This window comes from Phalangium opilio, unplaced genomic scaffold, assembly GCF_054372755.1.
Source record: "Phalangium opilio isolate 3A_F unplaced genomic scaffold, DU_Popi_V2 ptg000082l_1, whole genome shotgun sequence".
In the NCBI taxonomy this organism is placed as follows: Eukaryota; Metazoa; Arthropoda; class Arachnida; order Opiliones; family Phalangiidae; genus Phalangium; species Phalangium opilio.
The window spans coordinates 11255835-11280143 of NW_028324189.1; the positions used below are offsets into that span (position 1 = coordinate 11255835).

The 24309-nt window shown below is 37.9% G+C and overlaps 1 protein-coding gene and 1 long non-coding RNA gene across 4 annotated transcripts in view; one reads left to right on the forward strand and one right to left on the reverse strand.

Annotated features, from left to right (window-relative positions):
* LOC149651659 (transcriptional regulator Erg-like) overlaps positions 1 to 24309 on the forward strand; it is a 69813-nt gene that overhangs the window by 1905 nt on the left and 43599 nt on the right. The window contains exons 2-5 of one of the 3 annotated variants that reach the window (XM_089848690.1): positions 9809 to 10237; positions 11731 to 12004; positions 22591 to 23172; positions 23347 to 23755. In XM_089848690.1, the coding sequence (XP_089704816.1) occupies positions 22693 to 23172; positions 23347 to 23755 (889 nt within the window). In that variant the 5' untranslated portion in view covers positions 9809 to 10237; positions 11731 to 12004; positions 22591 to 22692. Of the gene's footprint in view, positions 1 to 9808; positions 10238 to 11730; positions 12005 to 15838; positions 16330 to 21608; positions 22023 to 22590; positions 23173 to 23346; positions 23756 to 24309 lie in introns of those variants that run through there. The other 2 variants (XM_089848691.1, XM_089848693.1) reach the window with 2 other exon arrangements.
* Positions 16295 to 19429, reverse strand: LOC149651660 (uncharacterized). Its single transcript, XR_016371314.1, has 3 exons — positions 18730 to 19429; positions 17759 to 17845; positions 16295 to 17681 (listed from the first exon to the last, which is right to left on the reverse strand). It is a non-coding gene; the product is annotated as an uncharacterized LOC149651660 (long non-coding RNA).

Genomic DNA, 24309 nt, shown 5'->3' on the forward strand with positions numbered 1-24309 from the left:
AATTCTTGGTATTCTATATTTCTAAAAGTTCCTTTTCCTTTTAATATAATTCAATAATTCTTCATTAAAGATAAGCGTACTGGAAACATGTATATAGAGGGGTTGGACACTTGGTTAATTATACATAAAACGTAAATCACGTTAAGTTTATAGCAAGGATAATTGTTATCCACAAGTTGTATTACTAACTTGTTTTTAAACAAAAAACCAAAAAAAAAGGTTTAACAATTTCGTAAAAATAACAAGGCTTCCTGTAATACGGAATTTTCCACGAATTATTTTTAAAATAGAGTCGATTTAAAGGTAATTAGAGTAATGATTACCGATTGCAATTAACCAGGGTTCATACAAACCTGGAAAACTCAGGGAGATAAATGGGTGACAAAAAACTCAGGGAAATTTAGAATTTTAGTGAAATTCAGGGAAGACTCAGGGAAATTTAGAATTTTAGTGAAATTCAGGGAAGACTCAGGGAAATTTAGAATTTTTACTAAAATTCAGGGAAAACTCGGGGAAATTTAGAATTTTTACTAAAATTCAGGGAAAACTCGGGGAAATTTAGAATTTTGAGTAAAACTTAGGGAAATTTAGAATTTTTAATAAAACTTAGGGAAATTTAGAATTTTTTGTAAAATTCAGGAAAAACTCCATATCTCTAATATAACCAGAGCAGGGAGCCCACCGGTCCTATAATTCCTATAAATTCCTATATTTTTGAACCTGTCCTTTATTATCCTATAATTTCATGAAAGGTCCTATAATATCCTCTATTTTTGACTTAGTCGAAGTTTTCGTATAGTTTAGCATCAAATTTATCAAAATTTAGCTTTTTTTATCGAGATCACATTTGAATAGACCCCGAAATTGTGGAGCTCGCTTAGGATTTTTTATATATTATATTATGTTATATTTTAATTAAGTTCTTCTGAGTTTTCAAAGTAAAATCTAATTTGTTATTTTTTATTTTTTGGGATTTTTCTACATAGTTTAAGCCCGAAATTGTATTATATTAGAGCATTTTTAGTCCTATATTTTCCTATAAAAACACATTTTTTTCTCCTATAAAATCCTATAATTCCGGAAAAAATTCCTATTTTTCCTATAAGGAATTTAAATTTAAGAGTGAGCTCCCTGCCAGAATTATTAGCCTCCAAAATTATGGTCTACTTCGGAGCACATTGACATATCACGTATATATACGAATATATAAAAGACTGGAAAACTAAGGGAAATGCATGGGAAAAAAACCTGGAAAACTCAGGGAAATCGTTTTTACAAAAGATGTAATAGCTTTATCATTAACTTAATCTTCATTATAGTTACTCTTTTTTTGAGCCGGGTGTGTTTATATCAGTACTATCAAGTCACAGTTTCGTTACTACGAATACAGACATATCTAGCTTAATTTATAAATCATGAGACTGACAGTAAACGGGCGAATTATAACTTGAATAAGAAGAATTTTGGGGTGCAATACCATTATGTTATATTATTTTTAGAGATTTTTCTCTTTACTTTTAACCTAACCTAACCGGAAGTGAATTGAAAAAGAAAAGGAAATGGTCGATAGCAATCTCTTCCTTCCCCTTGAAGGAATTGGGCCCTATAGACATCCCCCGCTGTAACGGCTTTTTCAAATCTATTTGTGAAAATTTTCCCTCCTCTAGAATAAATCTAGAATGTACTCTTTTTTATATTTCAAGATGATCCCCAATCGAGGGCAATAATATAGAAATGATGATAGTAATGTCGTTTTTTCTTTTGATGGGAGGTTTGTTACTTTTAGATTTAATCGATAAGGTCAAATTGAGGTTGAATATTTTGGGTTGAGTTGGTATACTTGGGTTGGGAAGGCTTTCATGGTGTGATAGATAAAGTTCTTCTCTAACTATAATGATAGTTAATAATTAGTGTCAAAAAAATAAAACATACTTCGAAATACTATAGTTTTAAAAAATTCCTTTTACAGGGTTCGTACGGAACCTGGATAACCTGGATAAGTCCAGGGATATGGAAAATAGGGGGAAAAGTCAGGGATAAGTCGGGGATTTGAAACTTTTTCCTAAAAAGTCAGGGATATGTCTGGGATTTCGTTTGGTATATTAAGCTATGCTTCGAGCCATGCTAAATATGGGCCTTGTGTGATGAAGTGGGCTCTGATAAACAACTTAAAATAGTCAGGGATATTTCCAAAATTTGGTCAGGGATAACTTGGAAAAGTCAGGGATTTTCAATGTAAAAATTTCGTACGAACCCTGTTTTTAGACCTCCATCATGGCACCAAGGGGGAATTAAGACAAAGTTTGGGAACCTTTTGAGTATATTTAAGATAAAATTTTCCTCCTCCTGGTATTTGGTGGCCTTGTACCTGGAAATGCAGGGTTCATACAAACCTGGAAAACTGGAAAACTCAGGAAAATAAATAGTTGACAAAAACACAAGGAAAACTCAGGGATTTATTTTTTAAATTTTTAGTAAAATTCGGAGAAATCAGGGAAATTTGTGAGGTTTGAGCAAGCCTGCTCTTGCTCTATAGGGGTTGCTTCAACTTTAAAAAACAACTCCCGTTGTTATTACTCCAAATATGGGAAAAATCCTGGAAAACTCAGGGAAAACAATGGAAAAAACCTGGAAAACTCAGGGTAATATATGGGGAAAAGACATAGAAAACTCGGGGAAATATAAGGGAAAAACATGGAAAACTCATGGAAATATATGGGAAAAAATCCTGGAAAACTCGGGGAAAAATATGGGAAAAAATCCTGGAAAACTCAGGAAAATATTTGGGAAACTCCTGGAAAACTCAGGGAAAACAATGGGGAAAAAACTTATATAACTCAGGGAAATAAATTGGAAAAACCCTGGAAAACTCATGGAAATATATGGGAAAAAATCTGGAAAACTCAGGGAAATCGGTTTTGTAAAAGTTGTATGAATCCTGTATATAGGAGAAGCCAACATTTAGGAGATTGATTATAATGCTAATCCTACGAGCCCCTGTAGAAAGGCTGTTCCTGCTTTACATTAAGGTTCAGGGAGTAGCTACCCACCAGGCGCTTAATCAAATATTTTCATAACATTTATTCGTTGCCTACGGAATAAGAATTCTTATTCCGTAGGCAACGATTTATTAAATTTGAACCGTATTTGAAAGTTTATATTGGGTGCTTAAGTTTGAACCGTAAATTTTCTTTGAAAGTATAGTAATTTACTAAAATTAATATCAACAGTCAGAAATTTAATTCAATTAACAAACAAGCTAGGAACTCAATCTACGCCTACAGATGAAATGATTGGAGGAGGTACCGTTCGCCTTTTCGGACACCCCCCCCCGGTCACCCCAAAAAAAGTTTTGTTTCAATTCCTGAATGATGTTAAATCGATATTACATCTAGCGGGGGGCAAACTGATATAGCTGTGGAAGGCTGGAACACAAACCATAAATTATTTTTCGAGCTAGCGTATCTCCCTCGATATTTTTACCCCATCAAGGGGGGAGGTGGGGGTGGGTCAAGGGGAGGATGGTTCATCTTCTTTTGTTTCGCGAACCGTTAATGAACGAGGAGACCAGAGAGGAAAAATAGGCCAAGCTATCTCTTTTCTCCCACTCGTCGATGCGCCAATGGAGAAGGGCCCGCCACTACAGCCACAGCTATACAGTGGCTTCTCAGAGTATGTGTTAGAAGTTAATTATTTTTAAGTTATCTCGGGTCTTCTTGTGGAATTTAAACCTCACGAAGTCAAAGAGGAGATAGAGAGCGAGAGAGAGAGAGAGAGAGCGAGAGAGAGAGAGAGAGAGAGAGAGAGAGAGAGAGAGAGAGAGAGAGAGAGAGAGAGATAGAAACGCGCTTTATAAAATCCGCTGAAAAATGGGAAAATAGGGGGGTAGTAAAAACAATTTTCGGTACGTTTAGTTTTAGGACGCACACCCTTTGCGCATGGGGGGATTGACCTCCTCGCCTTATCTCTGTCATCCCCTACGTCAACTATGCGCGAGAAAGCTGCGTTCTGGCGCCGCGGTGTATCGTAGATTTATCCCCGTTTTCACCACGCATGGATCACGGCTGCCTATACTGATTCTCTCTTCTCTTTGACCAAGTCAGCTGTGTTAAACATAGAATTAAATGGACTGATAAATCAGAAAAACAATAGAACGTTCCAATTAATTGCGGAAGATAAGTAAATACCACAGGGACCGGGGAGATCGCCTTCTTGGTTGGGTTATTTTACTGGCGCCAAAAAGCACCGCTAGAGGCAGCGCGAGTCGCCTAGCGCCCCTCCGCATATCGTGAACTCCCACTGACCTTTCCTTTGAAATTTTGTTAATGATTTTGATGAGGTTTTATTTAGTGTAAAGAGATGAAGAAAATGGTTGTCTTATCATTTCATTCTCCCTTTAATGGATAGTATAAGTTTATAAGATATATTCCTTCCATAAGTATGACACTTCCTATACGATTCTTAATGCTATATACTTACAGCTCGAGATAACTAGTTCGAGAACGACAAGCGAGAATTGAAGTCCTACACTCGGTGGTTAATTTTGCAGGACTTCCATTCCATCTAGGTCCTATTTAGTCTCAACTTACTAAGCCTTTGACAGCGCAAAAACCAGGTGTCTTCGCTTTACCTCGAATCTATGGCCTACCTCATTCACTTCGTGACAGGCTCCAGTTTGTAACCAGTCACAAACTTATGGTGAACATACCTTATAAACTTATGCTATAGATCAATTCCACCTATAAATTGCCAAAATTTAACATGATCCAGTCGTTCTAGTGTACTCAAGTAATTGACCTCATTTTAATTTTATCAAAATTGATTACTTCAATTAATGAATATCGTATTTGTTAATTATTCATTAAACATCTGTCCGCTCCTATTCAATTTACGGGCTTAAAATTGAAACAATGAACTTATGTTATTATAATTTGGGGTATATCTTTTAACACACTTTCCAATCCAATGTCCATGGTCAATGAGAAAGGCTTGCCTATGTCCAGGGGTCCGGTATGACATAACCTCTGTTTTATGTATTTCGATGGAGCTAGGGCCGAGACCAAAGCTATATATATATATATATATATGCCCTTAAATTTTCTCGAGAGTGAACAGCGCGTTTTGGGACTTGATTCGGAGAGGAGAGTAGGGGGAGGGGGGAGGGGTTGAGAAGGAGAAGGTATCTTTTGTTTCGAGTCTCCCGCTAACGACTCGAGCGAGCTGGTTCGTTTGGGACAGGAAATAGCCGCAACAAAACGATCCTCTTTTAATGGGCTTTTAGTAACGTTGCTTAAAAAGCATTGTCACCCGCAGCACCCCTTAGGGAAAGTTAGCTCCATTTTTATCTCTCCTTTTCTAAAAGCCTTTTCCAAACCTCAAAACCCCCACCCCCCAACTTGCTTATACAAGGCCCTAAGAATCGCTAGGTCTAACGGAAGTGTTAAAAGTTTGACGGAAGTGAATAATACGTTTTATTTTAACCCTTTTTTATTTCTTGTTATATACGTTTGTACGTGTGTCTATGCTTCTTTCGCTAAGCCTTGTTTGCGAAAATAGTAAATTATAGTAACACACAATGGAAAATAACTCTCCGAGGGTGAAGGGTCTTCATTTATTTTAGGCTAGAATTTGTAGTATAGTTGAGCATGCACGTTGGTTTTCATTAAAATTAGGGATTTAATGGAAATTTTGCCCTGTGCGCTGTACTGTGCGTGTTGGAAATATTGCATAGTTATCTTTTAAGATTGTACCATGGATAAAGAATGCGCGTGCGGAAATTTGTTTTCATTCTACAGGATCGGCAACTCCCTATCTCGAACGACAGCTTATTCTGTATACACTCTGTTACAACATTGGTTGTCAGCAAGCGCAAAGCTAGCTCTCTATGTGATCTAGCCTTGCGCGTGCTGACAAGAGACAAAAAACTTCAGGATCTTCAGGATTTAAAATCGTTTAAAATATCCTGAAGTTTTTTGTCTCTTGTCAGCACGCGCAAAGCTAGGTTAGATCGAGACCTAGCTTTGCGCGTGCTGACAACCGATGTTGTAACAGAGTATATACAGAATAAGCTGTCGTTTGAGATAGGGAGTTGCCGATCCTGTAGAGTGAAAACAAATTTCCTTACGCGCATTCTTTATCCATGATTGTACCATATTCCCGTAGCACGTGACGTGCTCCATGTCGAATAAAATTAAGCGCGAGATTTGATAAAAATTGCGCGTGATGTGACGTAATAAATTTTCCTTAACGTTAAAATCAGGGTGCTACGCGATTGGTCGGAGGTGCAAGTTTCAAATTATTTATGAAATTTAAGAAAAAGTTATTTTAATTTTAAAATCATTCTTAGCTATTTCCCATATGGTTCACTATGCAGATTGGTCTGATAATTAGTAGAAGAATCGATAAATAATTAATTGTTTATCATTTTCATTATCAGTTAGTCAGTCAGGGGTTTTTTGTTATAAAGATACAATACGGATTTCTTAGAAATCCAACCTTTCCAAGACTGAAAAGACCAGAGTAGTGGCCCTCTATAGTGTGGACCGTCATTATCGTGGGCTTATCTTGGTTAAGGGGCATATTTTGGACTGGTTCCGGTTAGGGTCAGATATACCAGGCAACTTTTTCCTACTCTTAGCACCAGTGTCCATCTATCCCAACAGTTTCCATAACAGATAAGAAAAAAAGAACACAACCCTCCATTGCTAGCAGTAACCATATCGACGAATTTCTGTTCGTGAAAACTGTTTGAATAGAAATAATTAGGGGAAGCGTGAAAATGGTTGGAAAAGTATCAAAAATGGTGGCTTAATATCTATTACAACAGTCTCCACAAATACTCGAATACTTTTGGATAGTTTTTGGACCCGGTACGTCGGTCAAATTGACTACAGACACCCTTTTTATAGCAGGTGTATCGTGTTTCAGCAGGGTTCATACACACCTGGAAAACTTGGGGATATAAGTAGTTGACAAGAACCTCCGGGAAAACTATGGGAAATTCCAAATTTTTACTAAAGTTCAGGGAAAACTATGGGAAATTTGGAATTTTTTACTAAAATTCGGGGAAAACTATGGAAAATTTCGAATTTTTTACTAAAATTCAGGGAAAACTATGGGAAATTTCGAATTTTTACTGAAATTCAAGGAAATCAGGGACATTTGTGGTTGTGGGGTTTTCGTAAGTTTGAAAACAGGGCTCTACTAATTAAGTAAAATTTTCGTTAACATTTGCTTCGTAGGATTAACATGGCCTTATTTACACTCAATTTGGAGGCTCATAACTCTGGTTCTATTAGAGGTACAAAGATGTCCTTTGAATATGTTATAGTCCTATTTGCCCCCATTCAACCATACCAAAAACTTGGGGTTATAACAATCAGGGCCCGAGTTATTAAGCGAAAAATGTTCATGAAAGTAGTCTGCATAGGATTGAACCATAACAAATGTTTGATCTACGTTATATCGATTAAACTTAATTTCAAATTATTAATTTTTAATTTCTGGTCCTTTGTGGGTTTGATAGAGAGTCATGGATTGTTTATAAACGCAGTTTTTCTTGAAGACTGCAAAGCAAAACTCGCCTTTTGTTTGTTGTATAATAGAGATTTATATTATCCTGTAGTTAAATATGAAACAATAGGAATTTATTAAGTTTTGTCAAGAAGTGATATCTAGTTTATTAGGGAGAAGGTATAAATTCGCCACATTTCCAGCTTTATCTCCAGTTCAAACGTAGATCCGGAGTTAATCCCCTCCTCTAAATTACAACCAGCATCTCATTGGTTCTTGAAAACGCACGTCAGCGCGAAGCGATTGACGGAAATTACGTATTTTGCGACTGAGGAGAGTGTAGCGAAATAGCCCGGCCTCCTTTAACGTCCCCCCTTGTATTTTGAAAGGGGGATTGGGACTATGGCGCGCGAATACTTAGGCATCTTATAACTTCTCCCTAATAAACTAGATATCACTTCTTGATTATAGGTAATCCGTGTGTGTGTCCCAGATTAGGGTGCCGTGCTCTTATGACCTCTAAAGTTATAAATACGCCCTTCAATTGATGGTTTCCAGCAGGGGGTTATCATTTCAATCAGGCTATTGAGTTACCTTAAGGTAGACCAGGTGATATTTCAATATGAGTAAGCCATATCATGCAATTTAAATAAATTAGGAGATTCGTATTATATATTAATAGCTTAGTTTTATTGTTGATATAAAAACATGGTTCCGATGATGGATATTGTTCATTCATTGTTTAGTTTTATCAGAAGTAAGATGAGACTAGAAGTAAAGAGCTCTAGCATTGGTAGTAGATCCTGGCATCACTAGTGAACAAATTTGAGGATTTTATGCCGCTTCCATCGCGCCTACGCTAGAGAGGAAAAAATTGGTCGAGTTCCAAAAACATTTCCTACCCCCTTCCCCTCAACCTAAAGCCGCGGAACACGGACGCGGGTGCTGGAATCTAGTTCGGCCGTCTACCGCCACGAGCGTCTCACGTTTTGGAGGGAAAATTCAGAAACCGCTATACCAGAGGGCCAACCGTTGGTGTGTTATCAAGAATATTCATTTCACTTTCGTCAAGTGAAGAATTTGGTTAGCTCAGTACTTCTAGTCCCTTATCTTATACTTCTGGTTTTATGGGTAGATATGTTTAGTTTATTTTAAAACTACATTTAAAAAACCAAATATATTCTTGAATTTGGAATTATTTTTGAAAAGAACTTCACACGCTATTACCCTATGGTATAATTTTTTTTCAGGATTAAAGTATAATGCAGTTTAAGTTAATTTATATAGTTTTTCGAGTATGGTAGGCTTAACCTTGGCCTTAGTAACATTTCTTATTGAAAAGTTGCTGTGATAATATAGGGTAGTAAGAGCTTAATGATTCGTTTCTCAACTTTTCCATGCAAATGTTGCCTGTTTTTTTTTGAGTATATTATGTAGAGAAAGTTTTTGGGGTCGGTATATTCTCCAAAACGGAAGGAAGTCGCTAGAAACGGGGCGCCCGGCAGCGCCGGCGAGCGACGAACGGACGCAACAGCTTGATGGCGACCAAAACTTGCAGGCACTCCTTCCCCCTTCCCCCTTTTTTATATTTAATGGGCTTCGGAAACGCGGCAACAAGAAATTTTCTCGAGAAAGTCGCGTGCCGTCCATATATACACTATAATGCTCCTGTAAGTTTATAAGTGATACGTTCCTTCCATAAGTATGACACTACCTATACTTCGTAATGCTCCTGAGAGACTTACAACTAAGAGCTAGTTTGATAATTGAAGTCCTGCACTCGGTGGTTAATTTTGCGGGACTTCCATCTAGGTCCTATTTAGTCTATACTAAGCCTTTGACAGCGCCTCACCAGGCGTACGTCGAATCTATGACCTATGTCACTTCATGACAAGCTCCAGTTTGTAACCAGTGACAAACTTATGGCCAACATTATCTTATTCACTTATGAGTTATCCATGCTCGGTCTAGCCAATTCCATACTCTACCCTCGGCTATGGCACCCTAATTTTTCCAATTTTTGCACCGCCTAAAATTTAAAGGGAGAGTGCAGTCTCAGTTTATACATAGTTTACAGACTAGGACGATTCATACCATTTACACGGAAGGCCAGGCTTAAGGTGTTACGCAAGGAGGCCTGACTCATAAAACCAGGCCTCCTTATGTAAATGGTATGAATCCTCCTAGGTTTTAATATTTTTCTCTATTAAAATCAGCCTCCATTAATGTGAAAATAGTCCTTAAGTAAAACAAAGGTTAATACCAAAATAATAAATGTCTTTATTCCAAAATCTAGTTAACGATATGGATCTAGTTAACGATTTGGATCGAATATTCTCAATTTCCGATGATTGCATAGTAACGACTCGAATATTTTATGGAGGAGTAGCCGCTGCCGCAAGAGGACGCGGCAGACAAGGCCGTGGTAACTGCCGTGGGGCAATCGGGCGGCCCCCAGCCCGTGGCGAGTTCGAGGAGCCCCCAGGACGTGGCGGATTCGATCGGCTCCCAGCCCGTGGGGCAATCGGGCGGCCCCCAGGACGTGGCGGATTCGATCGGCTCCCAGCCCGTGGGGCAATCGGGCGGCCCCCAGCCGGTAGGGCAGTTGGGCGGCCAAGGGGCCGAAGGGCTGTTGGGCGGCCAAGAGGCCGTAGGGCAGTTGGCCGGCCCAGAGGCCGTAGGGGAGTGGGGCGACCCCGTGGCCGTGGAGGCTGTCGCCGCTGATGTAAGTAATGTATTATTTCCTTATTACCTTATAATCGCTGTGTTGTTATACCACTTTGTTCGATAACTTCACTCCCCCTTTAAAAGTTAAAGCTCGGATCCCCCGTTGAGTTAATGATCCCCTACGTATACACAAACCCCCCTTGACACCCCCTGTCCCATAGCACCACCACCAGCCGAATCGAATATTATATAATAAATATATTTTTGAAGTCTCGCTCTGCTTATACTCATCCTATCCCTTTTCTTCCCGGCTTAACGCGAGTTTAAAAACCTCTCTCGCACGCCTCGTAATGGAGCGAGCCAAGCCTGCAGTGGAGGGAATTCAGAATTGTTCAACATCTACTACGAGAGTAAGAAGTCCTTGGCACGCTACATTAAGAAAGGGATGGGGCCAGGGATAGGCGGGGAAACTGAAGCCATTGAAAAAGAAAAATGATTTAAGAAATCGAGGGCGCCTTCGCGAGAGTCGTGACATCTTCACCTTCTGACCTTTTTTTATTGTTAAATCACGAGAAAGTGAATCTTTTTCTCGACCCTTGTAACGTACTATAGGCCTAGTAGGAAATAAGTTCACAGTTTTTTTGTAAGTGTTAATGTTAAGCTAAAGTTTGGGCTCTTCAATGTGAAGCTAAAGATTTGACTCTTAGTTGTGAAGCTAAAGTTCTGAAGTTTCAATGTTATACTAAACTGCCGACTCTTCAACATTAAGATAAACTTATGAGTCTACAATGTTAAGCTTAAGTTTTGACTATTCAATGTGAAGCTAACCTTTAACACTTCAATGTTAAGCTATAACCTTTAACACTTCAATGTTAAGCTATAACCTTTAACACTTCAATGTTAAGCTGTAACCTTTAACACTTCAATGTTAAGCTATAGTTTTGAGTGTTCAATCATGTTAAGCTATAGTTTTGAGTATTCAATGTTAGGCTAAAGTTTTGAGTGTTCAATGTTAAGCTATAGTTTTGAGTGTTCAATCATGTTAAGCTATAGTTTTGAGTATTCAATGTTAGGCTAAAGTTTTGAGTGTTCAATGTTAAGCTATAGTTTTGAGTGTTCAATCATGTTAAGCTATAGTTTTGAGTATTCAATGTTAGGCTAAAGTTTTGAGTGTTCAATGTTAAGCTATAGTTTTGAGTGTTCAATCATGTTAAGCTATAGTTTTGAGTATTCAATGTTAAGCTATAGTTTTGAGTGTTCAATGTTAAGCTATAGTTTTGAGTGTTCAATGTTAAGCTATAGTTTTGAGTGTTCAATGTTAAGCTATAGTTTTGAGTGTTCAATGTTAAGCTATAGTTTTGAGTGTTCAATGTTAAGCTAACGTTTTGACTCTTCAAAGTTGGTCCAAACAATAATTCTCGAAACGGTTTCCCGATGTATCGAGTGCGCGAGTTAGACCTAAATGTTCTCTTAATGTCCGTGATTACCCGTATCGTTTACTTATAATCTCTGAGAGTTTGTTCTTTTTGGTATTTCTTCCGTTTTTTTTAGGCTTAACGTATCTTGGACGTCGTACTCTCTCGGGGGGTCGAAGGCGAAGAAGGAGCGGACATCCTGGGAACGTACGAACGGAAGCCGAGCGCTTCTCGTCTCGAGCTACGGCAAACTATGGCCCGTTGGCCTTCCCTCACACCATCTTCTTCCGGGACTCCACTCATTTGTCTCCTTCGTCCATACACATCGACTTTTCTCACCCCCAAAACTCCAGCGATAAGAGAAACGGACAGCACCTTCAAAAAATGAACCTAATGACCCCTAGAATTCGGTAAGCCCTTTTTTATTTCTTCCCCTTTAATTCCTCTATAAGTTAAGCGTAACGAAAATTATCGCGCATTTTCGCTTTTTGGGAAGTTAACAATCTGTCAAAAATTTATTTGGGGGAGAGGGGATCAGTTGAAAAATTGACTTTTGCGCCCCCTTTTTGGGGTTCAAATTAAGCTTTAGTTGTAAATAATTGTTACATGGGTTCCAAAAAGAGAAAACTGACGGTGTATGATGTACTTACTTACTCCCATATCAATGTGCGGTAAATTACTTTCCAATAACGACCTTTTTCGAGGTATAAGAACTAAATACTTAAATCAAGAAGCGATATCTAGTTTACTAGGGAGAAGGTATAAGATGCCTAAGTATTCACGCGTCATAGTGCCAGTCGGCCTTTCAAAATACAATGGGGGACGTAAAAGGAGGCCGGGCTATTTCGCTGCCTCTCCTCAGTCGGAAAATACCTAATTTTCGTCATTCGCGTCGCGCTGACGTCAGTTTTCAAGAACCAATGAGATGCTGGTTATAATTTAGAGGCGGGGATTACCTCCGGACCTACGTTTGGACTGGAGATGAAGCTGGAAATGTGGCGACTTTATACCTTCTCCCTAGTAAACTAGATATCAAACTAGATATCGCTTCTTGCTTAAATATAAAGGTTGTTTTTGTATTTACATAAAAATCTCTACTTCGTATGGTACGTAGAAATCAATGTCTCGAAACACAGGGTCAATTTACAGGGATTGCGGGTTCTGGCTGGCCACCATTAATTAGGCTCAAAACCAAAACACGGCCTCGTATGGGGCTTAGCTAACGCGAAAGAGCATTAAGGGCAAGCATTAACCCCACCCTAGCTGCTACGCGCCTTTTTCTTTCTTTTAGGGGGCACCCCCCATCCACTCTTCACCCCGTTGTAAGCCTAACTCCCATACAATCCCTTTTTGGGATCAGTATTGTTCTACTCCACCCCTTTTTGGACGGTTGCCCGGGGTAACCGTTACGCCGCGCTGCAAATCTTATAAAACTACTATACAGTATAGTATACCGCCACTACACTTAGATTTTGGTTAGAAGTTTATATCGTGAAGTAATCAAACCAAACTTGTAACTAAATTCGAAGATTTGGTTTCTTTAATTTATTTATTGACTTTTTAAAGACTACAGGTGTGTTTTGGCAAAGAATAAATTCAGAGAAAGGCTTAATTATTTATGATCAGGGTTGCCACAGTACCTGGAAATCCTGGAAAATCTGGAAAGGTCAGGGAATTTTAAAAATTTCAGCAAAGTCAGGGAATTTGATTTTAATGGGTAAAACATCTGGGAATAAGTCTTTATTGAAAGAGTAATGAAAGTTTCTCCTCATGCTCTCTCAACACAGAAAACTCTAGATTAATCCTTAAAAATGTCTAGAATTTTTTTTGTAAAGTAAATGCTCTCTTCTGCTGTTATTTATAGTTAAAATGTTTCTTATTTGTTTTGGTGCAACAAATACATGGGAAAACTTAATGTAGAGAGTTTATTTAATTATAAGCACATAAAACGTGCTGTAAACATTCACACTTTCGGCCTAAAAGGTCAGGGAAAATCTGAGAAAAAGGTCAGGGAAAACCTGGAAAAGTCAGGGAATTTGGTTCTGAAAATTCCGTGGCAACCCTGATGATAATTAGGGATAATTATTTTAGTTTAATTTCCAGACATGCATTATAAATTAAATTATATCAGAATTTGTAGTTTCTGTGAGAGTTCTGTAGGAGGGCTCGTATGGAACCTGGATAACCTGGAAAACCTGGATAAGTCAGGGATACGAGAATTAAGAGAAAAAGTCAGGGATAAGTCAGGGATTTAAAAGTTTTTCCCAAAAAGTCAGGGATATGTCAGGGATTTCGTTTGGTATATCAAACCATGCTTCGAGCAATGCTAAATATGAGACATATGTGATGAAGTGGGCTCTCGTAAACACCTTAAAATGGTCAGGTATATAGCCAAAATTTGGTCAGGAATAACCTGGAAAAATCATGGATTTTCAATGTAAAAATTTCGTACGAACCTAACTGTAGTACTATTACAGATTATTAAGATATCTTCATAAAATGATACACCTGGAAATTTAAGAGAAGTAGATACTCTTCCATAACCTGAAAATATTAAGAACTCTTGATTACTCAATACCTTACCTGGTAACCCGCTCTTCAGTTAGGTCATACCATGCCCGAAACACTTACAGTTAATTAAAATCTGTTAACGACATAATTAAAGGTTGAAATTAATAGATTTTTTGGACTCAGAAAACACTAAGTATAATTTACTAATTTCACTTCAAATTGTGTACTTTTATAAACCCACTAAAACCAGGAGCCCCTAATGGCTAGTCGCCGTTTAAGAGCAATTTTTTTTCTCTCTAGACAACTAGAGCTGAAATTACCACCAGCACCACTTTTTATAGCGATATAGCCCAAATTATGTACAGCGTTAGACTATCTGCCTGGTCCTTTTTGCCAAGCGGTTTTTATGAAAATCTTTTTTTTTGTGTGTGTGTGTGTATGATCCCGTCGTAGCGGTTTTCAGGGAAAAGACAAAAAGTGTAGAGAGCTTAGGCTCGTTATCGTAAATTAAAGGTAGTTGCTGTTGGTTAATGGGTGGGTTAGGTTGATAATGATGACAGTTTTACACTCTTTTCTAAAAAGGGTTTTATAGTTTTTATGACGAGGAGGGATGAAAATTATTGGTGATTATCTTGGAGTGCGTTGTTGGTGGTGGTACAACCCCGCGATGGTAATTATCAGAGCACGTGTTTTAACTTTTAGGATTATGTATGTGAAGTTTATGGTATAGTCGTAGGAAAAAGTTCACAATTTGTGATAACGTGACTAAACTTTAGTTACATACAAAGTTAAGAAACGGAGCGAAAAATTCACCGGAAGTTAGACTTATCTCGGGATTCGTGGAGGTCAGTAACGGGAAGAAATTCGTCTGTCGTCTGCTACAGTACATATTTTTGGTCTTCGTAGCAGACGACAGACAAATTTCTTCCCCTCAATTCCCTTCCACGAGTCCAGAGATAAGCCTAACTTCCTGCGATAGGAAATAAGGTGGATTTGTAGCGCCATAGACATTTTGGTCAAGTTTAAATTTCATCATATAAGAACTTGCATGTAGGTCTTCGAGTTAAGCCTATTTTTAAAAATTAAAACTTAAGAGCACTTGGGTGATTTCTTTTTTTCTCGCGCCAACTTTGTCTAGAAGTTTCCGTAAATTTTTTCTGTCAATTTCTTAACTTTTAGCAACCGCGCTCTGATGATTTAAATACTTCATATCTGATTTGAAACCATATTTCTCATTTTTTGACGTCTTCATGCAAAACGATGGGAAATTTTCCAATATAAGTTTATCTTTTTAAAGTATGAAGAGTATGCGGGAGAAGCCAACATATAGGCGTATACTTTCTAATGCTAATCCTACGAGCCCCTGTAGAAATGTTGTTCCTGCTTAACACCAAAGCTCAGGGAGTAGCTACCCACCAGGCGCCTATCCAAAAATTTTACAAGTTTCAAAAAAAAAAAGAAAAACCCATGACGTTGATCTAATCTTGATATTTCACCCTTCATTTTCTACGAAAGTTTCTTAACTCCTAAAATGAAATATATTTCAAGACATTTCAAACTACCCACGCATTTTTATTTTAAAGAAACACAATAGACCACTCAGCGGTATAGATATCAAAGAAATAATAAAAAAGGGGGTTGATAAAATTCCCCTCCCCCTTTTACTGGTAGATCCTAAAACAGAGAAAAGAAGGCTTCGTGAGAGGATACAAGCCCTGCCCTTCGGTAGGGAAGCCGCGTTACAACCCAACCCGAACCAAAAGTAGCTCTCTCTGAGACTCTGAGAGCTTCTCCCTTGGCACGACAGAGTTCGGAGCCATGCTCTCTCTCTCTCTCTAGACACCGCCTCCAAAACGCTGCTAGAACGAGCTAGAGATCCACCCCCTTCTTATCCGGAGAGTGTACTTCTCCCCCCACCCTTCCCTTATCCTTTTCTCTACACACCATCATCCGTCCAGTAGTTTTGGCGCGTGCGGAAAAAGCGGGAAAATTTCCCGCGAAAAGTCCGGGGGAGTCGTGCTAGCTATACTCGTGAGACGTTTTCCCGCGTGTTTCGTATAATACGGATCGCACCGGCGCGCTCTGATTTACTCCTTTAAAAAAAAATAATCGTACCATCGTGTAAATAAACACAGTCCTAAAGAAAACCTAAAAACCATAGTCATCAAACGTCTCAGGGGCTCGGATATCCCACAACACTTTGGTGTGTAAAATTTACCTTCAGGTGAGTTTTCTACCATGAAGTTTTCTCTCCTAAGATGCGGGAACGGTTTTTCCTTTTCTTAATTCCTTCTCGCGGCGCGGTACCTTAAGGAAGTGTTTTGGGACGACGTGTGTTGCCTCGAAGATGGTTCTCCGTATAGTTAGAACTTTCAGTCCAAGCTAGCTAGCTGCCATGCACGGGAAATGATCAAACTGGCTGAGAGGAAGTTAGAAAAAGAAGTCGGTTAGTCGAAAAGGATTCAGGAAAAGAAGGAAGGGGAAAACGGTAGGAAAACGGGGGTTGACCGGGATGGGGGGGAAGTCAGGGGGGAAGTGGAAATAGACACATCCGATACAACTAGAACCGTCACCCTCGAATATCCGAACGAGGCTTAGCTTTAACCGAATACTTATACTACTATATAGTCTCAATATTATTTCAAAAAAATTACCGAAGGATGAATTTTTTCTATAAGGAAATCCCGAACAAATATTTGTTTATGCTTTTTTTTATCAATTATTTCATTCATAATAATGTTCTACTGTAGTCGACCTCGATAATAATTCATTTAATGGTACAGAAATTATTAGTGGAATATTTGTTTTTCTTTCAGTAAATCGTAATACAAATATTTGTTTATGATTTTGTTATTTACAAATTAGTTCATTCATTCATTCATTCATTCATTCATTCATTCATAACAATTTGCATTTTCAAATTAGCCAAGGTTTAGGCCACGTGTTTATTAGCGAAATACGTGCACGTGCTGTAATCAAAACTCGTTTTAAATATTGGTAATTTTTTAATCACTCAATGTTTTCAACAAAATCGTGGGTTTTTTTATTCTATTTTAAATAACACTTTAAATAATCTATGACTTTTTGGAAAAACCTGGCTTTGAAAATACCCCCTTTCCAATACAATAATTGTAGAATCCACTCTAAGAAAAGATATAGATTTTTAACAATAAATACGAAAATAGCTATAGTTTCTAAGATTTGGTATACATATAACACTTTAAATAATCTATAAATATGAATTTTTGGAAAATTTCTCCCAAAAAAAAATACCTCTCCCAAGAAAAGTATAGTCGAAAACCTCCTTAGAAATATTATTTCCGTTAATACGTTCTTCTATACTTTATCTTAATCTGATATCTTGGTCTTAACCCTTTATGAATTTAACCATGCATATTTCTTATCTATAAGTAAAAACAAAAACCAAAAAAAAAAACAGTTTAATATCAAATTGAGGAAGCCTTCAAAGTCAGCAATTGTTTTTTTCAAATAATCTTATGGTTATACCATTGGGTGCAATCACTAAAACTTTCCACAATGAAGAAAAATCATACTTTATATGATAAATCTATTAATCTAGTAAAAAACAATACCAATAATTAGCATCAGAAACTTATCAAGCGTGCATTATCCCAATTTCAAGCTAAACAAACCGTATTTGTTATTTTCCCTGCTGTAAATCCCTTTATACACGGTACGTCAGAACTCAGAATTTTCTGGATAGAATTTCTGCATCCCAACTTCAAGAAATTTATTATTATCATTAGTAATAATTTTGGATTAATATATATATATATATATATTTAAATGGAAATTTAATTTCAATGGAACATCATAACCATTTTATTTATTCTTTAGGCGCCTTGGTTTTACCCCAAAACGTAATGCGATTTAAGAACTGTATGGTTTTTACATTGAATTTATTTTTTACCAAAGTAATTTATGGAATTATTAGTTTAAAACACGATGATTTTTAAATATCATTTGGAGTTAAATCATAACAAATAATAGCTAGCTCATTCCAAACTAGAATAGCACGTTCAAAATTGTGAACAACATGAAATAAAATAACTTAACCTAACCCTACCTCTATGTTAACCCATTGTATAAGTGATATATACCATACAGTATCCACATTAGCAACATTAAAATTGCGCGGTGCTGGTAACGGGTGAATTTTAACTATTACTTAGTTACTAATACTAATACTAATCATGTTTTGCAATCGCTATCAGAGTCTAAGTCTAAGTCTAACCAACAGTAAACTGCGTAGTTTGTTTGTTTTTTTTTTCTTATAAAAATTACTGTTTTCTTTTGAGAGATATTCTTGGAAATGACTCCAAATTTCTTTCTTCATAATTTAAATATATAATTTTTAGTTTCTAATGGTACAAAATACGTATAAAACTGACATTATACTTGGGAGTATTATTTGCTTCTATAGTTATAAATAGTTAACTTAAGGTGGAATTCATAAACGTCGGACGCAACGCAATTTAGTACAGGCGAAGGCAGGCAAAAGACAGAAGTTAAGCCTGTACTAAATTGCATTGCTTTCGACGTTTATGAATTCAACCATTAATCTGGAAGCGATACCTTAGAATATATTTAAGTGGAAACTTACCCAATACCCCTTTATATACATTTTCCGCGTTGTTTTCTGACTCGGTAATCCCCGTAAAGATAAACTTTGTAGAGCAGGCTAATCGTGTGATGAGGCCCAAGTGGTCGGGGTACGCGATTGAACTGAGTCGGATTTACAGAGAAGGACGTCAGTTTTATAGGCTCACGGGTGTATGTGTGTTTTGGGCGAGAGCATGCATGCTTCGGGGCGTATTAAAAGACGGATATCGGAGTTGAAAGAGAGAGGAAGGAACCGTCGGAGAAAACGTCTTTCGGGGAGAAAAGATCTTTTCCCGTTTCGGGGATACGTACGACCAAAGGGAAAAAGGGACCTCCAAGTACTCCGGACCCCGGATCTCCGTTACCTATCAGGAGGAGGAAAAAGGAAAGGCAAAACCGGCGACGTTACGGATGCATGTCAATAAGCCTACCCCCTCCCCCCTCCCTTTTTTACCCCGAAGCACATTTTTGCCCGGACGACAACCACCCGCGTAATTCCTTTTCTACGGGTAGCCCTTCCACAAAAACGCCATATCCTCCTGCAGGGCCATGAATCCACCACGTAACCACCTTGTTCCTTTACTCGCTCTCTTACCCAGTATAGTTAAAGAAATTCTACTGCCTTAAAGTGGCAATGAAATCGCGAATTTTAAACTCTAGCTGCAGATTTTACGCTACTTTTCTCAATTTGTTAGTGTATGATAAGGAGTTATATTTAAATCGGTTTATAATCGGATGGTATCGGTTTCATTCGGTTAAATAATCAGATTAGTTCATAAGATATGTTCTCTATAACTTGGCCATTGGTTAGTGAGAGCTTGTCATGAAGTGACAACGTAGGTAAAACGACGCCTGGTGAGGCCCTGTCAGAGGCTTAGTATTCAGACTAAATGGGACCTAGATGGAAGTCCTGCAAAATTAACCACCGAGTGTAGCCATTCAATTCTTGCTTGTCGTTCTCGAATTAGCTCGAGCTGTAAGCCCATCTAGCATTACTAGTGCGGTGTCATACTTGTGAAACATATCTTATGAACATAAGGCTAAAATCATTATTGGTTCCAGCATATTGACATCCTTATCGACATCGGTTAATTTACGATATCGGTCATGATTATTAAAATGTTAATAAATATTTAAATGAGAGTAAAAAGGTGTTGAAATTGTCGTCTGCTATATGGGAAGTATATGAGAATTATATATAGTATAGTTTATAAGGAAGGAGGTGTATAAAGGCATACCAGGGTGCATGACATCTTTAAAGGTAATTCATACACACAAATTTGGATCACTATACTCAATTGTCTTAATTATCACGTTAATTCGAATCCTTAATTAATTAATAACCACTCGTAAATTTCGTAGACCTTGATTTGTTTTTAAATTTGTTAATTTTTATTTTGCCTTTTCATGAAAAAAAATGATATTTCAATACCCCTTTTTGGTTTCCTAACATATTGCAGCAAACGGCAATAATCGTTCAACTCGGAAATAAGCTATTTTCCCTTTAGGGGTTTATATCCCCTTTCGCGATAAGTAGTTCAGGAAAAGTGGATGGTGGTTTAAGTCACTATACACCTTCCTTGGGAAGGAAGGGATTGCGATTGCCAAAAATCAAGTTACTCTCTGATAGATCGGATCCTTCCTGATTCCTGAATGTGTTTAAACTTGAGAAGGAAAAATAAAATGTATGGCGTGGTTTCTTTTCGAGTCTCATGCAGTCTCTTCCTTTTTTTTTTTTTTTTGCCTTAAAAAATGTCCTTCGGAAATATCACGTTAAGTCAAGCTATTACTTTTCAATATGCTTATAAGTTTATGGTGGGTTATGATGATGGGATTTAAGGTTTTTTGTATTCGTGTAGATGTACATGAGGCTTGATTTTTCATCTTGATTTTTCAAATTTAGAGGAAATACGCGGCTGCGGATAGGAAATAAACAGCTTCCCCCTTCCCTTTGCCCTCCTCGTTTCACTTCCGTTTTTTGGTTCAAGTTATTCTTGATATAGTTTAGTTAGGAAGGAAAAAGGAAATACTTATACGACTGTACTTTGATTACTCACCGAGTTTCAATGGAAATTAATATTGTGTTTAGTTTAATTGCATGTATTTAGGCCTAACTTATCTCTTCTCCAGCTATTTCTATTTCTATATTTGATGAAAGTTGTTTTTAAGATGAAATTGAAAGTTTTAAAAATTTTAAAGTGCTAGGCTTATTTAAAAATTACGAAATGAAATATTTTGGTTCAAAATAATCAAGTTTAATATGTTAGTTTAGTATTTATTAAATTAATATGACTTGCAAATGAAACTTTTCAACAACTATATGGAAGTAACCGTATAAACCGACCAATTTAACTGTCATTAAACTTAATCTCAAATAATAATAATGAAAGAAAAATTATTTGAATTACAATATTCCAGATAGATATGCTTCACATATCACATATATATTTTTGTCCCCCGTTCAATTTTGATTTTAATTCATATAATTAAAACCAATGAGATCTTTTCGTTATTCATGGTCAGAAAAAAATGGCCCATCCGCTTTGGCGCACTTTTTTTCCCGCCAAAAAATTCAGAAAAAAAAGCGCGTGCAGTAGATCGCATTCCGTGACTGATCCACGTGGCCACTATGCACCAGTCAGTTAGTATAGGAGTGAATTTTCCATGGTATGGGTCCAGGCTGAATCTCCCTGACTAATGAGGATGCGCGGTTGAGTGTGTCGGCGCGTGCCGCCTTAGTCACGCGCGTGAGACCAATTCAACCCCTCCCCCCTAATCCCCTCTCCCCTTCAACTTATACTGCACCCCATACCAAAGCTAAAACTATCCCTTTAAAACCAGGGTTCTGTAGCCCCGCGCGTGTTGGGGTATCGAGAAAACGCTATTGTTAACAAACCAGGGTCCGTCCAACGTTCAGGGGTTCTTTTTAATTTTCAGAACGTCGCGTGGGGTGTGTGTGTGTTGCTGCTGCTGGTTACTATATCATCCTACTATACTATTTTTAAAGAGGAAATCGGCTGGTTTAATCGTGAATAAGTTATAGTACCCCCAACATGGCTGCACCACCCTCCCATATACACTTATTTTGACTGTTATGTTTTGAATGGTACGGGCGGGGTCTTAGTTATAGTGTAGGCGTTTCTGTTATCGTTCGGCCCCATCTATATGCCAATGCGTTCCTTTTATTTTCTATCGTATTAAGTCTATAGACGTATACAGTATTTGGTGGAAAAAAGTCATAGTTAGTCGGACGTACTTGGCTTTCAAAGCCGTTCAAGTGTATTTGTTTTATTTGTAAGTATTTAAGTTGTTTTCGGTTTGGTATTACAAAGAGTTATAATTGATTTTTAGTGAATTAGAGTAGTTGTGTTAATTGGTTAGAATGTCGTGGTATTAGAATTCTCGTGGGTCAACTTGAGTTTGCATTGATGTTTATCCTAACAAAATAATCAATTTAATACATAATGTTCAGACTAGGATGGTTCATACCTTTTACACAAGGAGGCCAGACTTCCTATACTAAATCAGAAGCCAAGCCTCCTTGTGTAAATGGTATGTATCCTCCTAGTCAGAAAACTGTGTATTTGACCAATTGTTATTTCAACGATGCGTCAAAGTAGGCGACATAAATGGGAGGACCCACGCGTATTTGTTAAATTGGTTGTTGTTTCCATATTTATCCAATCATTGGGGCTATTTTAACCAACCGCAGTAAACAAATTTATTTATTCACTCATTACTATATCAGTTTCCGTTAATTTTAATATCTATTTGAATCGAATTCGTTACTAGATTGGTCTACGATTGTATATAAGAAAAAAGTATAACGTGTCGTCACTTCCGTTTTCGCTTTTCCCTACAGGTTCCGGAACGGATATCTCGTTGGCGGTTTTATTCGTCGACATCGAAGGCTGCAACGACGGCAACGGCGTCTCCTTCCTCTTTTTAAATCGGAAGGAAAAACATGTACGAAAATAATTTTCCTTACGGTCAACTCGCCGACCTTTCGAAACATTCCGGTTCGACCACCGGAAGGGCTTTACCCTTACCTCAAACCGGTATACCGGGGGTACCATGTAGTCCACCAAATATGCTCGGTCATCCTGGTCCGGGATCGGTTTTACCCGTGGCACATTCTCATCTACCTTGCGGTCGGAACGTCAAGTCCGAGGGAAATTCCTCGTCTCATAGACAAACCAGTACCGGTGAGGAATGGATTTCGGTAACAGGATGCGAATATCGCTACCAAGTCGATAGTGGACCGCATTTGACCTCACCGACCGAAGCCTCGAGACCGTACACCGCTGATGAGCCTCAACAGGCAAACGTTAAGCAAAATGAAGGAAATAATAGTGGTCAGGGTAGTGGACAGTTGCAAGGGTCACCAGGGACACCCAAAGTCAGCGGGGCCTCAATGTCCAGTTCGTCATCTCCATCATCTCTGGTGAGTTTATAGTTTATTTTAAATTGTATATTTACAATGGAGCTAGTTTAAGAAACCCTATTTGAAGATGAGCAAATGCCTTGACTTTTCTGTTTTGCGATAAAATTGGTTTGCTAATACTAATAATAGTTTTCTACTTGAAAAATATTGAAAATAAATATTTAATTGTTTCAGTCCTCAAATTCTTTTCTGAATATCCGGGACCGCGCCTACTTATCTCATCCTCACAGCGCGTTCAGTAACGTCCCGACATTGACAACTCATCACCCATTACACAGTCATCACGCGCACCACCTGCCTCATAACACAGCGGGTTACGGAAATCTCCATACTGACGTCAGGGACAAGAGAGTGACTGGAAATAATCCTAACCCGAACCCTAATTCGTCCAACAACAACAACAACAATTCGCAAACCCAAAATAATTCCGGACAACAGGGGTCAACAGCATCCATGCAAAATAATCAATCTCATCAGGATGGCGGTAATCGAGAGAACCAAAGATCCTTGACAGATAATGAGACGAACGTTGACAATCAACAGAATTCGAGACAGACTGATAAATCAGTTGTTGTACCTGCTGGTGAGTTTTGAAAGTTTGTTTCTTTGAATCCTTATTATAACATTGTAACTGTTCATGGTTGCTGGTACGCAATGACGTTAAAGGCTCTTAGTCTTGGGGGTCCATTTGGAATTGAACCAAAAACATTCAGGCAGGGTAGCCATTGACAATTGCAATAAACGCGTCCACTATTAAGGGGTTACGCTTCATAAGGATTCCAATAAAGATACCTCGTTGATGCTTAAGGGGTTTACTTTTAGAGCTAACGTATATATATAGCTCAGCCATAGGTTGGGGAGCTTTTAAATGGACCAAATCTGACCATAAAGAGAATGGTCGAAGAAACCTTCTAGCACTTTAGGGTTGACGGATATGACGTCCATATAGAGAAATTGCTAGGAAATGATGCCGTTTCCTTATAGGCACCCCCATCTGTATATAGTAAAGCCACGTAAATATAGATTCCGGGAACGATTAAAATTAAACACCTTATTTTGGAGAGTTACGAGTTTAATCGCTGGGATATGGATAAATTCGTGGTAGTCCTCATTTATTCCTGATTAACTCGCTTTACC